The sequence below is a fragment of the Centroberyx gerrardi genome, chromosome 8, assembly GCF_048128805.1.
Source record: "Centroberyx gerrardi isolate f3 chromosome 8, fCenGer3.hap1.cur.20231027, whole genome shotgun sequence".
Lineage (NCBI taxonomy): Eukaryota > Metazoa > Chordata > Actinopteri > Beryciformes > Berycidae > Centroberyx > Centroberyx gerrardi.
This window is the reverse complement of record NC_136004.1, coordinates 11320944-11336808: the sequence shown is the minus strand read 5'-3', so window position 1 is coordinate 11336808 and position 15865 is coordinate 11320944. Positions and strand designations below refer to the sequence as shown.

Sequence of the window (15865 nt, the reverse complement as noted above, 5' to 3'; positions counted from 1 at the left end):
TTCAGAGCACCATGTGGTCCACAACAGACCTTATACCTTATATCAAGCAGTATTTTTATATAATAAGCTTCCTAAAGCTACTTGGTGCTTATCCAAAGAGACTTTAAAAACATCTAAAGAATGTAATATTATGAAGTCCATGAAGTATCTAGAGAAACTGTGTATGTATATTTGTATATATATGTACAGTAAATATATATATATATATGTATATAAACATAAGGCTATATGCACAGCAGATATTCTAGGTCAAGAGGTGCTGGAGACTACAAGGAGGTCATCAAAGCTAAAGTGAAAAACTCCATATATTTGGTTGTAACCATACACTCAAGACCCAGGACTACAAAAAAACATGCGTTTAAGTTAAGGATGCACTGAAGTTGTATGCATTTTGTGTAGCTCATGACAGTCTTAAATAAAGATCCTTTTTTGTATTGAATTGAATGAATGTTTTTATTTGTGTGTATCTTGGTACATTTTCACCAGTGTGTTTTACCTTGTATTAATTAAAGTGGGTTTTTAATGTAGGACTCTTGGAAAAGTAACCCACTCGGGCTAAAAGAGATCCTAATAAAAAGAGGAGGAAGAAGAAGCATCTCAATTATGTTATTGCCTCTTAAGGCCTCCTCTGCATCTCTCTATGTTGACATGCACCTTTGGGTGATTATGGGAAGGTGTGGAGAACCCTACTTCTCCTCATGTGAATGAATGGTAGTCATATGAAATGATGATAATGATGATAATATGATAATTAGATGTTATTTCCATATGGCGTCAAACTAATTATTTTCAAGGAGCCTGTTGGAAACGGCACATCTTGAATGGCTCTTCACATTTTTCTCATTACATCTCTTATTCTTAATAATTCATAATCTGTTTTTTTGGCAGTGTCATCCCCTGGCTCTTGTTGCAGGCCAGAAGTTTAAATTTCACCTTGAGATTAAATTGGATGCTGGCGGCAACATTTGTGTTTGCATCCTAGCAGTTGAATAGCTATTATCTGAAAAAACTGAACAAACCTCATATAATTCAGCGCTTCGCCATGAATAACCTCTCACCCATTTCCCACATTACAGTGAGATCTTTTCTTCCCATTTGCAAATTGATATCTGCTGGTCAAAATATTTGATCTCTATATGATATTGGTTTATTAACGCAGGAGACACATTGCTAATATTATTAACAGTGGATGAGTGGGACATGAGCAGGATCTGTTCACTATCCTGTATCACTCACCACTGGTTGAAACATAAGCTCCATTGACATTCCCCCACCAAGCAGACTGCGGTGTCACTGTGGGCGTGTCAGTGAAGCAAGGTAACAAATGGGTGACTCAGCATTAGGAGCTTGATGTCTTAAAGCACCACTTGTCCAAGCACAGTGTTGTTACAGCTGGTGTTCGCGTGTACTGCAAGGAAACAGAGTCTCTGCTGTAAAACTGACTGCAAAAACTTCCTAGTAGTGCTATAGTAGCCTTGTCATACTACAGAACTACTGTATATGATCACCACTACACCATTTGATACATTTAGTGGTATAATTATTCTTAACTTGCAACAATTGCAAATGGCTCACCCTGTGTCCAGTCTAAATTCAGGTGATTGAGGTGTAGCGGCAGGGCAAGCAAACATGTGAGTTGATGACCAAAATTATTGCATTATTATTTGGATTGAGAACATGTAATACAAATATCTTCAGTGTCAACCAGAGAGATAACTGCAACAGTACCTTGATTTTAAATGGTTATCTTCTGTTGTCTAAGTTGCAATGTCTGAAGGCTAATAATACCACCTACTTGAAGACTGATTGCTGATGTGTCCCACTTGCAGAGCAAACATTTAGGTGTCCCATCCAGAAGCTGTTCCTCTTATGAATGGAGACAATAATGATATGTTGATTACTATTTATTAGAAATGCGTCACACTTAAACAAATGGACATTTGCCACAACTGCTATGACAACTCCATACAATGGTGAGCCCAATTGAGAATGAAGAAGTCTACTCATCTAATTTCAGCGGGTTTTTCCACTTCAGCTGATGTTGTTTGTACATTGTGCAACGTCCTTAACATCTATTTTAGACGAACCAGTTCTTCCGTCATTTTTCCTCGCCTTGGGTCAGATCTGACACTGAAAACAGGGCAGACAGACGGTGGAATGCCAATACCTCCCTCTGCATGTCTCTGTACTGAGACAGAGCGGCTCCAACAACATGCACTCTAATAGGCAAACCTGTGCTGAGCTGATGTGATTAGTGGCGGTCTGCCACTTACTGCTGTTGATTGATGTTCACACACATCACTTAAACTCTAATCCCAATTACTATTAGCTTAAACCTTGACTAGGGTTACACTGTGTCCCTTTCAACAGTGAGGTAGGGAGGCTAGTGCTTACCACATCAACTCCAGTGTTGAAGAGCTTTAAACAATACTTTTAGAAAGGCCTACGGATTTTAGATTTGTTCCAAGGAAGTACAGTCACAGCCTGTTGAGTCTGACCACCTCTCCAGGAAATGAACAGCCAAAGAAGAGTACCATAAAACTTTTATTACGGAATTGCAATGTGCCAACACCTATTTTTTATTCATCTGTGCAAATAGTTCACTACACCGTCGTTTTCATATAAATAATGGGATGTGCTTTCATTTACTATCCCCTCACAGCAGTGATATGACAGCTTCTGAAAATGAAGCCCGATGTATCTGTAAATAAATGTAAAGGTATCCAAATGAATACTTGGATGAACCCCACACATTGATTTAAACAGGGCTTTTAGAGAGATTGAGCTCATGTGTAATGGAGAACTTCCTAACAGTGAAAAGACATGAACAAATATTGCACTAGTGTAGCTTACAGGCTACCTGTCCTGCAATATAAATACTACGCAGAACGACCTGGGAAAAAGACATGGAAAAGAAAAAAGACCATTCCAGCATGGCAGCACTGTACATTCTCATTCTCTACCACATTATGAAGTGCTCCTTCCTAATAATCGTATTGCATTTGAGGTTTCGGTGGAAATGGTAAGTGCTTATACCGTTAATCAATTATAAAAACTAAAAAAAACAAAAAAACAAAAAAAAAAACATACTGTGATCATGCACCTAACAAGGCAGAGAAAGGCAAGTGCACACACATAAATAGAAAACAAAAGAAATTGCCTCCAAATGGCATATCAGAGTCCAACTGTGTGAAATTCAACAAAATACAGACAATCCATATATTTATTTGGATATAGAATATTACCTAGCCAGCAAAGTGCCGGTATGTTTGTCTTGTTAACATTAATTTTCATAGACACTTGGAGGCAGCTGCCATTTGAACTTGATGAAGTAGGAACACGTCAGGGAAGAATATGTATTCTTTTTGTACCTCAATCATATGTGGAGCAAATAAAAAGGCTGTCATTTCAATATCAAACGAAATTAAAGCTGCAAGCAGCGATGATCGGGCCCTCGCACTTCGCGCACGTCGGGGTGTGCCGCAGCCGCCGCATCGTTACTGGACACTGACCGATCGACGCGGCTCAGAATTTTCAGTATAGAACGTGTCATTTCCTGTGTCGGCAGTAGGTGGCGCTATGACTATAACTGAATATTGGCATGTCGATGTCTTCAGCCCGGGACTCTCATCACATATGTGAAGTTTGGTGCAGATTTGACCACGTACAGCCGAGTTACAAACCACTTCCTGTGTTGCCAGTAGGTGGTGCTATGACTATAACTGAATATTGGCCTGTGGATGTGTTGAGGCTGGGACACTCATCAAACATGTGAAGTTTGGGGCAGATGTGACCATGTACAGTGGAGTTACAAAGCACTTCCTGTGTTGCCAGTAGGTGGCGCTATGACCATAAGTAAATATTGGCCTGTAGATGTGTTCACGCCGGGACTGGCATCAAACATGTGAAGTTTGGGGCAGATTTGACCACGTACAGCCGAGCTACAAACCACTTCCTGTTTTGCCAGTAGGTGGCGCTATGACTATAACTCAATATTGCCATGTCGATGTCTTGAGACCATGACACTTATCAAACGTGAAGTTTGGGGCAGATGTAACCATGTACAGTGGAGTTACAAACCACTTCCTGTGTTGGCAGTAGGTGGCGCTATGACTATAACTGAATATTGGCATGTCGATGTCTTCAGACCGGGACTCTTATTAAAGATGTGAAGTTTGGGGCAGATTTGACCACGTACAGCCGAGCTACAAACCACTTCCTGTTTTGCCAGTAGGTGGCGCTATGACTATAACTGAATATTGCCATGTCGATGTCTTGAGACCATGACACTTATCAAACATGTGAAGTTTGGGGCAGATGTAACCATGTACAGTGGAGTTACAAACCACTTCCTGTGTTGCCAGTAGGTGGCGCTATGACTATAGCTGAATATTGCCATGTCGATGTCTTGAGGCCATGACACTTAGCAAACATGTGAAGTTTGGGGCAGATTTGACCATGTACAGTCGAGTTACATAGCACTTCCTGTTTCGTGGCGAAACATGGAAATTCGACGCCTCGTCACGCCCACACCGTTGGACGTAAACTCAAGCTTTTGATGATTTTTCATCGTTAAGGTCTGTTATATACGCTGACCAAGTTTGAGGTGGATCCGATTAACCTCCTAGGAGGAGTTCGTTAAAGTATGACCCCTGTAAAAACGCACAAAAATGCCACAATCAATTCAAAATGGCTGACTTCCTGTTGGGTTTAGGCCATGGCACCTATTGATGTTTTTTGTAAGTCTGGACATGATACATGTGCCTACCAAATTTGGTACATGTAGGTGAAACGTAGAGCGATGAGTATTTTTTTAAAATTTTGTAGTGGGCGCTATTGAGCCATTTTGCCACACCCATGCGCAAGACCCATAAAATATGTAACTTTTCACCACTTCTGAGGCGTGTGCAAAGTTTGGTGAGTTTTCGAGCACCTTTAGCCCCTTAAAAATGCAATTCATTGGAGGGAAATATAATAATAATAATAATAATAATAATAATAATAATAATAATAATAATTCCTTGCATTTCAATAGGGCTTCGCACCGGTCGGTGCTCGGGCCCTAATAACTTAACATGAACACACAAATATTCTCATGGCTGAGTCAAGCCTGAAAACTCATCATGCGAGATCTTCCTAATGAATATGTCTCTCTGTTTACTGGGCTTGATCAAGTCATAGAAGGCAGCGGCCCTGTTTTCAGGGCAGCAGCCTACAAACGAAGACAGACTCATCGAACAAGCAGATGGCCTAAGAGAGGAAAGGAGTGGAGACTGGCTTTGGAAAGTCAGACATGCTGTCCAGACTTTACACTCTAAAAGTTTAGAGGTTGATGGGAAGTGTGGGCGAGCCCAGGCCCTTTTCCAGCCACGGTCCAGCCACAGAGGAGGGGGTGCAGCGCTGCGCCGTACGCCGGTGGATGCGGCGAAGGCGCAGCAAGTACAGCAGAATAGACAACAGCACAACGAAGAAACAGGCCAGGAATAAGTAGTGGTTGTTGACAAAGGAGAAGCTGTGCCGCCAGTGGGAGTGCACTCCTTTCAGGCTTTCCTGCTGGATGTCCCTGGGAGAGGCAAATCAAACAAGTTCTTTAGACATGCTTGGAAGGGAGAGATGATGTATCTGCTATCTGGCAAAATAAAGGCTTGATGAGAGAGAGAGAGAGAGAGAGGCTGCATCTTACCTCAAAGGCAGAAAACGTGTCCTGTAAAGGATCGCTCCAAGCGTCCACTGGACTTCCTTGTCATAGACCAAAAGGGCAGTCTTCAGGTTTTTATAATTGGTTGGGAAAGAGAAGCCCGAGTGGAATACCTCATACATCCATGCCGATTTAAAACACTGGTACCTGCACACACATATAAACATAATGCCAATGATAAACATTCTTGGGCAAAGTAGACAGTGTCTTTGTTGAGGTGTGGTGAAGTAGTTAGCCTAGATCTACAAGGGGTTTGATCTTCTTGTGTGACTTACTTCAGTCTGTGAAGATCAGCGTGTGAGGCATACAAGCCAGAGTTGAAGCGTTCCTTCAGAGTCCTCCACTGGGTGGCACAGTAACTCTGTGGAAATTTAAAACCGTAATATTGTAAAATTCTCCCAAGTGATAAGACATGAGCAAATATTAAAAGGAAGGCCGAGCTGCCCCTGGAGCTCGGCCCTACTGAATATTACACTAATGAAAGTCACAGGCCAATCAGGAATCTATTTGGTCATACACATTTTAAATATGTTCACGCAAGATTCTTGACAAGTTTGACTTAGAAAAAATAAGCTTTGAGCAAAATTCATAACCTATCCTCACTTAAATAAGTTGTAAACAACCCTTCTACAGCCTCAGAATACATATAACACTCATGGTGCTGTCACAGTTCTTGTGTCAAAAGCTCAGTGAATCAATAGGAGAGAGAAAAAATGTCATACTTGTGTCTTAATACAATCAATTAAAATCCAGTAGTGACATGGGAACATTTTGACGGGGGGCACTAAAATGCAAGAATTTGTGCTTAAAACAATGACTTAAAAGTGTTGTATTTCTGTAATAGAGGATATCTCACGAGATAAACCATTCCTAACAGTTTGGAGCTCAACCACAAATAACAAATAATTTAACGAGGCTAAATCTGACATGCTTCTTAAGAGTACATGTCAGATTTTCAGCTGTAGCGTTTACCTTGGCAGCCCGGGCATATTTGGAAGAGTTATAATCTCCGCCCATGCGCAGCACGTCCTCTGTGCAGTAGTAGAACTCAGAAAAGCCGTAGAACTGGCTGTTGTTGTAGTCGATGGCTGGCTGGTAGATGCCGTTCAGGGAGGTTTGAGTCTCGTTGGTGCGGTTGAGGAACGGCTGGAGAAGCTGCCTACACTGGTCAAAGTCCCCTGTGCCTCGCAGATAGAGCTTCTGTGTAGGCGGCCCGACCCCGTCCTGCAGGTCCGTGGGCAGACAGGGGTCCAGGAGGGGAGAGTCTGCTGTCTCACCAACATGCTGGTCGAACAACCTGGACAAATCAATAACACAATGTACTCAGTAAGTACTACCAATGGTGGGTACCGAACTGTATCAAATATTACAAATTTTAAAATCAGGCAATAGGAAGTGGCTCTCACTTATTTCGAGTGACAGTATTTCTGATGAGGCTCTCCTCATATCTTTGGCGCGCTGCATTTCCCCCAAAGCCCAGGAAGGTGGACACATACACACGATAAACATGCTCTGTGCGATGTGCGTCACACCCCAAGTTGAACTCTGCCAGTAAGTTCTTGGCAACTTCCTCCTACGGGACACACAAAAATCAGCTATAGGGAAGGGTGGGCTCTACCTAATATACCCATGCATTGTCCCCACCTCTACAGTTGATTACAGGTAACCTATATTTAAGGACACATAAGCCCGCAAGTTTAATACTTCAGATAATATCTCTAGTCTAATATTTAATATCTCAACACACCAGAAATAGACAGAAGCTGAAACTACCCAACAAGATGACAGTCAAACTGGAGTTGAACAGCATGTGGTGTAAAGCAAAAACAATGAAAGCAAGGAGGACATGCAGTTTATGTATCACCTGGTACACTACATATGGATAAGAATAGAAAAAAAAAAAGAAACAGAAATTCTGATCCAGTGTATTATGGATAACTTCCATTGTGTTTGATCATCTCTTCAGAAAACAGTTGGTATTCTCAATCCTAAATCCTGCTATGGAGTCATGCAGCAGGCTTACAGGATGCCTTCAATAGTGGTGAATGGAGAGTACTTCATCTCCACGGGACAAAAATGGTGCATACAGGTTTAACCGGGGAATGACAGAAGTTGGGAGGAGGGAGAAGAACAAAGGGTGAGTGACAAAACCAAAGACAGCACAAAAACAGAATTGGTTGGTGATAATAACCTGTTGTGGAGAAGCAAAGCTTACAGTTTTGGGCACTTCGTATGCGATCTGCGTGGAGACCCCGCCCATGTCCAGGACACCAGCAGTCCTTTTCCTCACCAGCGCCTCCTGCTGATCGCTGCCTGGGACATTTACCTCTATTACAGCTTCCCCATCTGTAAGATTGACAGGAGAGAAGTGACAGGTAACCAGCAAGGAGGGCACATCATGTGTTAAAAAGTTAGTTAATACGAGTTTTAAAACTTGTATAGTGCTGTGTTTTTCCCCCAGTTTTCTTGGTTGGGTGGAGAGGTTGCTAAGACAGCACTTAGACAATGCAACACTGAAATTTGCTAATACTGCTATTACAAATTCATTTTTCTCTTTAAGCAAGGTGGCACATCACCTATTCAGTGGCAGAGGAAACACTGATATCAAAGTGGTTTTTGAGATGTGAGATGAGAGATAATTGTTAGCCTTTTGCCAGTGAAAAAATATAATTGGGACTCATACAGCAATGCAAATCAATTTGTGAAAATGGTACATTGCTGAAACACCATTTGCTTGGGAACTTACCGTTGTGCACATGGTTAAACCTTCCAAGGACAAAGTTGATTCCAATCCATGCATACACCCCTAGAACCAACGACAACAAATTTAAATATTTTCTATCAAATTACCTGCTGTTTTATGAAACTCCTGCATCTTTAAAGTTGCACTAGGCAAGATTTTTTGTGGAAAAGACACCCGTCTTATTAGTCCACATCATAAATTGGGGCTACCCTAGAGGAAAGCGTCCCATCTCCCATTATTGAGATGCCGCAGATTTGCCTTATCTGCTCAAATTAATTTCAGGTGTCAGGTGGTGACTGATGGGCAATCTTTTTGGCGCACAGGGAGTGATGAGTCTAAACTTAAGAGCGAATTACAAAACTGTCTCCTAAACAGCAGCAAGTGAGTGCTGTTCAGAAAGATGAACTCACTAACGATGGTTGCAAAAAGATCCCCCCCCCCATCATCTCCACCCCTACCAGCCACTAAGACAAAGAAATTTATGTCAGAGGAGTGCGCAGTTCACTGATGTCACACTACATCATTTCTGGGTAATGATGAAGTCCCTCAAACTTTCAAAAATTCAAACCCTTATCTCCTGCTTCGACTTACCAAAGTGCGAAGTTGCCTAGTGCAGCTTTAAGAAGTAGGCTAACATTCCTACTGCAGTATGTCTAATATGTAATGACATAAACTGTTATGTAAAGTAATGAAATATAATAAAGCTGCAATTACAATGTATAGATTTTGTATACAGGTCTAATCTTATTCTTGTCCTTTTACTTACCTTCCTGCTTGCCAGAAATGACTTCCACATGGGAGTCAGAGAAGAGGAAGTTGAAGTGGACTGGGATGTCTGTCCGCAGATCCTCAAGAAGCGCTTCCTGCTGACTGAGATTTAACAAACAAGGCAATCTCACCATCAAATCTATGGCATATTAAACATGAACAGATTCCACCTCCCAGCATCACTCAGTGTTACTTGAACTTGGGGTCTGAACATTTCTTGCAGCCATATTCATATCTGAGGCTTTCTAAAAGTAGTGTGAGTATACATTATGAGGTTCTGTTCAGCAGGCCCAACTGTACCTGTCAGGCAGAATCCTCATTCCAGCTGTGCATAGGATGTACAAGGGTGTTTCTTGATGCTTATTTTTGGGGATGTGTTGGGCTGCAAAGCTCAGCAGCGGATAGATATATTCACTTGCTTTCTCGGGTGTTGTGGCCAATTCAGAGATGCCTAGAAGCAAAAACACAAAGGAATTAGATCTTATGCTTACTGTATATTAAACAACAAAATGATTAGTTTGAAGTGGGCTAACAGCAGGCAAGTTTTGAAAGCCTTTATAGCCCCCTGACTTGGTATTCTCAATCCTAAATCCTAAAGCCTTTACATTATTCTAGCTTGGAGCATTGGATGGTGCTTGGTTAGAGGGAGGGCTATTTACTTACTTTACTATTTACTTATCCTTACTGTTTAACATTTTTACAATGATATGCCAGCAAAACACTTTGCTTAATTCAACATTTCTCACTAAATTTAGTCTATTGAGAGTCTTAACATCCAGTAGGAATTGTTAAGTATTTAACAAGATGCTCATATTCTGTTTTGAGTCATGAGAAGCCTAGCACTGTGCATCTCACCTGGCTTGATCTTCATGACCACTGGCTTGCGGTGTAGATCTCTCATTTGCCGGATGTCAAGTAGTTCATGGGGATTACCATTGTGCCGGGGCCAGCAGTACACAAACACCCTGGAGCCACTGCTGCCGCAGTCCACCACCAGGCCATAGTTCAGGTTGGGATTGCTTGTATCGGTCGCCTCCACATCAGTCACCCTTGCCAAGTGTCTTTTCACCGACAAAGTTCAAATTAAGATAATCATGCCTGTATTCAGTAAAACACAAGATCTGACAGTACAGTATCTTCATGTGCAGCTGTTAATTTACCTGTGGAAGTGACTTTCCTTTCTGATCCAGCTGGCATGCCCCTTTCCTGTGACAAGCAACAGGTAAAGCAGACCCACCAGGCAAACCACCAGGCTAATGAAGAGCAGCTGTCTGAGGGAAGGGACCAGGAGCCGAGGAAGAACCTGGGATGACAGGCTGAAATGCCATGAGGCTGGGAAAAGGCACGAAAAGCTGATTCTGTCAAGAGATGGACGGAGGGAGAGTCTGAATGTAAAATATTTCAGTTATGTGAATCAGTGTAAAACTAGACACTTGGGAGTGACAACAAACCAACCTTCCCATTATGCAGATTGTCTTCAACTTGCTAGTTTAATTTATAAAAATCGTGTAACAGTCGACTGATGGAAAGGGTATTGACTTGCTCCGGAGCTCCATCCCATTATCTTCACTTATCATCATGACCTGCGTCGAAACATACAGGAAAAATCAGTTACATTAGCATGGCGATGGCTGAAAGGTCTTGCTAGAAAAGGGCCTGGGCGGAGTGCTCCCACTTGTGGACATCAAATTCCTCGCTTTGGAGGAAAATCGATGCTGCAGTGGGGCAAAGTCCTATTAATTTAAGCTGTGAATAGAACTTAACCAGGTTAAAGGGAAAAGGCAGAAACAATCATGTTTTCCTCATACGGAAACATGGACTGTGCCTGCTCAGGCTTCACAGGGGAATAACGTTAACTAGGCTATGCGTTGGCTATGGGAGATAAACGAACTGAGACTGAGATATTTTTAATGACTGTCAATGTCAACAAATAGGCTTGTATATAGTCTTTAAAATATGTTTCATACTTACTCGCGACATAGCGAAAGTCCTCCCTTCTGAGAACAAGTCGCATTACCGGACAGCCAGCTGCTAGCCGCTGGCTAACGTTAGCTAGCTTCTCTTCGTCAACAGCCGTCGCAGGTCTCCGCTGAGTGACGTGGCAGTCGCAGTCAAGATGTGTTTGTTTTTTTTCTCCGCGTTGTCCGGATAATAAGTAACATATTTTACGGCCTGAGGTAGTAACCCGCCCACCATTACCAATCTCGACGTATGTTTTGTTATGGTTTCATTAAGGATAACAGAGAAAGTTGCCATAACAAACACAACATCTTATTTATCCAGTGTTACAAATACTACTACAGTCAAATGATTAAAATAAATTTTATTTTGATAAACATATTTGGTTAAACTCACTTATGGTAGGCTTCTCAGTGCTCACAGGCACTGCAGGGAGCCTAACTGTACTTGTTGCTTTGATAAGTGATTTGGCATGTTGACATTATCTTTATTTTAGTGATATATCTACAGTTCAAAGGCCACTTAAAACACATCTGTTAAAGGATCGCCCATGCGGGACATTTACAAACACTGACAAACACTCTATGCAAAAGACAAATATAGATGTTCAAATTCTTGTCAAAAATATCACAAAATTAAAAGCATTCACTGTGGTGGCATACCAAAAAGCATATTTAAAACAGGTTAAGTTTTGACTTGACAACCTCCAAATCCTGACAAGGCCTGAAAGCTTTCAAGCTGAAACGCATGTCAACTAAAAAAAAAACAGAAAGCAAAAAGATAAAAATAAATCATTTTTGGCATGCCTCCGCAGTAAAGGCATTCTCATTTTCATTAAATGAAGAAAAGTGCCTTGTTTTTTCATCAGCAACCACTCAATTTAGTTCCATCTAATTTCTAATTTACTTTTATAGGTTGTTTTTTTTTTACTCTTAAGGACTCAGATCCTTAGCCATTTTTTAAGAAATACAGCTTGTGTTGAAATGCTGACGCAGAGCCTCTTCCAAGCACTCTCTGCAGCCCAGGACTCAAACTTGGCATCTTCTTGCTTGTGCCATCACTGTGCAGGCTCTAACCTCTTAGTTGGCAAAGTCATTTTCTTCTGCTGAAAGCCTAGAGAGAGAGAGCGAGAGAGCGAGAGAGAGAGAGAGAGAGAGAGAGAGAGAGAGAGAGAGAGAGAGAGAGAGAGAGAGAGAGAGAGAGAGATGACCACGTGTTACTTTCAGACGCTTCATGTTACATTGCTTCATTGCAGAGAGAAAGAAAAAAATGGAGAAAGCAGCAGGCGAACCTGAATCTGTGAGGGTTAAGCGATTCAATTCCTCCTCCAGTTCCTCATCGGTAATATTTAAGTAGCTTTGCGGTACAGCGGGCAAAGAGCTCAGCAGGTCTTTACCTGGGAGGCTCGGCTCCCTGGCAGGTGACAGAGGGTTTGATGGAACTTCAGGTAAACCTGAGATTCCATCCGGCTTAGAGTCTTCCAACAAAGACTTAAGTTCTTCCTCCAACTCATCCATGTCTGCATCTATGAAAAAAATAGGGGAAAAAATTATAATTTGAGAAATCCAAAGCTCATCAATAATGTTAATTAGATAACAAGTAATATGTTTTAAAGATACAGAGTACCAAATTAAAATGCCATACCTGAGCTGGGCGCACCACCAGCTATAGTTTGGTTCACCTCATCTTGAGTGTCACATAACTGGTTATGTAATAGAAAACATACATTTGGAGTTATGCAAGTGTCACATTCAACAGTTAAAATGATAAAATACAATAATCAGTGTCTTAAAAAAAAAAAAGCTACCTCCTGGATTTGATCCACAAGGCTCTCGGCATGTTCCACAGTCACATCCTTCAGAGAGAGGCGCAGGGCTGCCACTCCACTCTGATACGCTTGCATAACCTACACACAACAACTTGGTTAAGAAGAACTGAACAGTGAAGCTGGGATCAGGTAGGCTGTAATAACTGACCAAGTGCTTTTGGTATAACACTGTCATTGAATGTTAATGTTTATTCTTACCAGTTTATCAGTCTGTGATTGAGCTATTCTGTCTAGGATTCCTCTGATGGTCTCCAGCTGGGCAAACAGGTTGTCTGCTCTCTTTTCTACCCTCTTGCGGCCTCTCAAACACCTTAGTGCCTGTGGGATAGACCATTGAATTAAGTGGTAATGGGACTAGGTGGTTGCATGTATTAAAGTGGGATTTGACAGTTTAGCAGCAAACCTGAGATTTCTTCCCTTCCCGAAGCAGCAGCCTTGCTTCTTCTCTGCACCTGCACACAGTTAATACAATCTGGCGTTAGCAGAAATCACAAACGACTTCTGACCTTGTGAATCATCTGAATGCAACGCAATCCATCTGGCCAGGCTAACACTTCCAGTGCCTGGCAAAGGATGGACCAAGCAGCAACTGATAAGTGACAACTGACAACTATCCATCTGATAAGATTTATTTAAGTTTAAGTATTTAAGTTGTTCAGTTGGTGATGCTGCAGAACTCAAAAACAACAATCATGGTTGTTGCACAGTTGCAGCCGTAGCATCTATTATTTCAGAATTGGAATAACAATTTAATTCAATGACTTCACTGACTAAACCACTCCAACTCAACGTCATTCCCTAAAAATGATGTGAACATCCATTCCATGCTTGATTTACCCTTTTACAAGCACAGGACCACCGGCTTTGCTCAAATGGTTCGTCGCCTCGTTTATAAATCCCAACCAAATAACGACAGATTAATTACACATCATGATCCGATAAAAACATTCTACAAGCTCATATTTGGGTTGACATACTTGTCAGCCTCAAGACCCAGGGCCTCCACCCGCTCTCCCAGCAGCTTCTCACTGCGCTGCAGCTGGTAGATGCCTATATCCACATCGCTGACCGGAGAGACACGATCCTGCCCAGGCTGAGAAAACTTCACAATCTGTGGAGAGCAGAGACAGATTAAACATGACGACTCAGGATCCTGACACATTTTTTTGCGTAACACACCTCTAATGACCATGATTGCATGGGTCGTGAGTGGCACTCAGGTTACGCTTTACCTTCTCGCCTTCGTGCAATGAAACCGTCACTTGCTTCTCCCTCTGCAGCTGCAGCAGAGCCATACACAGGGTGCTCTCATCAGTGCAGACATGGGAGGACAGCACACAGAGCTCTTGGAAGGACAGCAGGGAGCGGGTTGCAAATTCGCTGCTCCGGTACACCTCAAGCAACTCTGCTGCTTTCTCCTGGAAGACACAAGATGACTTTATTCAAGTGGTGGCCCACATACCCTTTACTGACCTATTGAAGTATTTTACTCTACACACCTTCACTAGTTCTATAACAACAAAGGACTCCTCTAAAGGCACCCGGCTGCTTCCTAGGAGAGTGGAGAAGGTCCATTTCAAAGGCTTCACCAGCAACAGGCCCACACCCCAGGACAGCCAGCCAGAGTCCACATTGGCAGCAAACTCTGACTCCCTCTGTATCTTCCCACATCTGGTAGAAGTTAAACAGACACAATGAGTAACCGCACTGACTGCACATGAATACACTGAAACAGGAATTATTATTCTGATAGACATGAACTGTCAGCAGGGACAGTTACCTGGCCATGGATTGAATGATAGTACCCAAGCCCAACGGCGAAGTTCCATTCCTCCGAAAAATCTTGTTCAGCTCTTGTAAGTTGACACACACGGTCCCTCGCTCCTTACAGCTCTGTGTGATGAGGGTCGTCCAGAAGTCCATCTTACTGTCCCAGTCCGTCGTGTTGACATCTCGGTTTTCTTTGAAGTCGGAGAACAGGAAGTTCATCCGTTCGTCGTCCTCCCACTCAGGTGGCAAAGTCGTTTCAGAGGGATAAGACATTTTTACTCAAAGTCTGAACCGTAAGTTAAGCCGAACGCTAGCTGTCGGTTTGTTATGCTAAGCAGCCAGCCCAGCCAGCTAGCTATAACTTCGTCGCTGGTAGCTAGCTAGCGACAACAGCCACCATCACGTCACTCTTACCAGAAATAAATTACAGCGCTTAGAAAGATAACTTGTGAGCTCAAGTATCATATAACCGACTCCTGATGGAAAGTCACAGCAGGATCTCACATGTCATTGCCATCCATCCAGCAAACCCACACTTCACTACGATGCATAGAAATTTGGCTAGCTCACGTTGGCTAACCCTCAAAATAACAACAACATAAGGCTGCGCACGTTTTCAATTCAGAACCGTGCGATGGGGCGGAGCCTATTATCGAATGCGCAAATATATATATATTCCACCCACGTAGGCAGCCTGGAAAATCAAAACATGCGTACCCAGAACTTAGCTTTCAATTTTGGAAGTGGAGCATCAAATTTGCGTCCTTTCTGCGCATCCAAGTGATTTGATTGAGTCATTTTGCCCCAATTTACACATTCCTGACGTTGTTTCAGTGCTGTTAGTGTAATTATTCGTCCAATTTGAAATTAGTAAACTCAAAAATGTAGAGTATGATTAATTCTAATTTGTATTAGGTCGATATTATGCCATTATCGAGTACAAACTACTATACATGTGAATAACCCTAATAACCCTGGTACAGGACTTACCAAGGTGAATAGGCATACAGCTGCAGGACAGAAATAGAGCCACATTGCAACCAACAGCTTCATTATTTTTAGCATAATCCTACATTTTATACAGGTCAAAGGGCATCAT

General features: G+C 42.2%; 2 protein-coding genes across 5 annotated transcripts; both read right to left on the bottom strand.

Moving 5' to 3' along the window:
* Positions 1-2526: 2526 nt before the first annotated feature.
* entpd4 (ectonucleoside triphosphate diphosphohydrolase 4) lies at positions 2527-11292 on the bottom strand. Of its 3 annotated transcripts, none has more exons than XM_071920425.2 (13): positions 11181-11292; positions 10665-10792; positions 10370-10594; positions 10065-10270; positions 9510-9660; positions 9208-9311; positions 8445-8504; positions 7890-8044; positions 7105-7271; positions 6671-6995; positions 5974-6059; positions 5684-5845; positions 2527-5563 (listed from the first exon to the last, which is right to left on the bottom strand). In XM_071920425.2, the coding sequence occupies exons 2-13, from the start codon at positions 10670-10672 to the stop codon at positions 5323-5325; spliced, it is 1890 nt and encodes a 629-aa protein (XP_071776526.1). In that variant the 5' UTR covers positions 10673-10792; positions 11181-11292; the 3' UTR covers positions 2527-5322. The 3 variants fall into 3 exon arrangements, with proteins under 3 accessions (XP_071776526.1, XP_071776527.1, XP_071776528.1); XM_071920426.2 differs by having other exon boundaries at positions 7914-8044; XM_071920427.2 differs by having other exon boundaries at positions 10370-10567.
* Positions 11293-11515: 223 nt separating this feature from the next.
* On the bottom strand, positions 11516-15333 carry chmp7 (charged multivesicular body protein 7). 2 transcript variants are annotated; one of them, XM_071920429.2, is made up of 10 exons: positions 14777-15333; positions 14496-14667; positions 14229-14414; positions 13974-14107; positions 13400-13448; positions 13195-13314; positions 12976-13074; positions 12813-12870; positions 12460-12693; positions 11516-12281 (listed from the first exon to the last, which is right to left on the bottom strand). In XM_071920429.2, the coding sequence occupies exons 1-10, from the start codon at positions 15037-15039 to the stop codon at positions 12226-12228; spliced, it is 1371 nt and encodes a 456-aa protein (XP_071776530.2). In that variant the 5' UTR covers positions 15040-15333; the 3' UTR covers positions 11516-12225. The 2 variants fall into 2 exon arrangements, with proteins under 2 accessions (XP_071776530.2, XP_071776531.2); XM_071920430.2 differs by having other exon boundaries at positions 12565-12693.
* Between the last annotated feature and the right edge of the window lie 532 nt (positions 15334-15865).

Excerpts from the sequence above, each read along its gene's own strand:
- entpd4 (XM_071920425.2), bottom strand. Across the intron at positions 6,996-7,104 it reads AATACTGTCACTCGAAATAA|GTTGTTCGACCAGCATGTTG; the intron begins GTGAGAGCCACT and ends TGATTTGTCCAG. Across the intron at positions 5,846-5,973 it reads GCTGATCTTCACAGACTGAA|GTACCAGTGTTTTAAATCGG; the intron begins GTAAGTCACACA and ends ATGTGTGTGCAG.
- chmp7 (XM_071920429.2), bottom strand. The coding sequence starts at position 15,039 with ATGTCTTATCCCTCTGAAACGACTTTGCCACCTGAGTGGGAGGACGAC. Across the intron at positions 14,668-14,776 it reads ATCATTCAATCCATGGCCAG|ATGTGGGAAGATACAGAGGG; the intron begins GTAACTGTCCCT and ends AACTTCTACCAG. Across the intron at positions 12,282-12,459 it reads CTTAACCCTCACAGATTCAG|GCTTTCAGCAGAAGAAAATG; the intron begins GTTCGCCTGCTG and ends CTCTCTCTCTAG.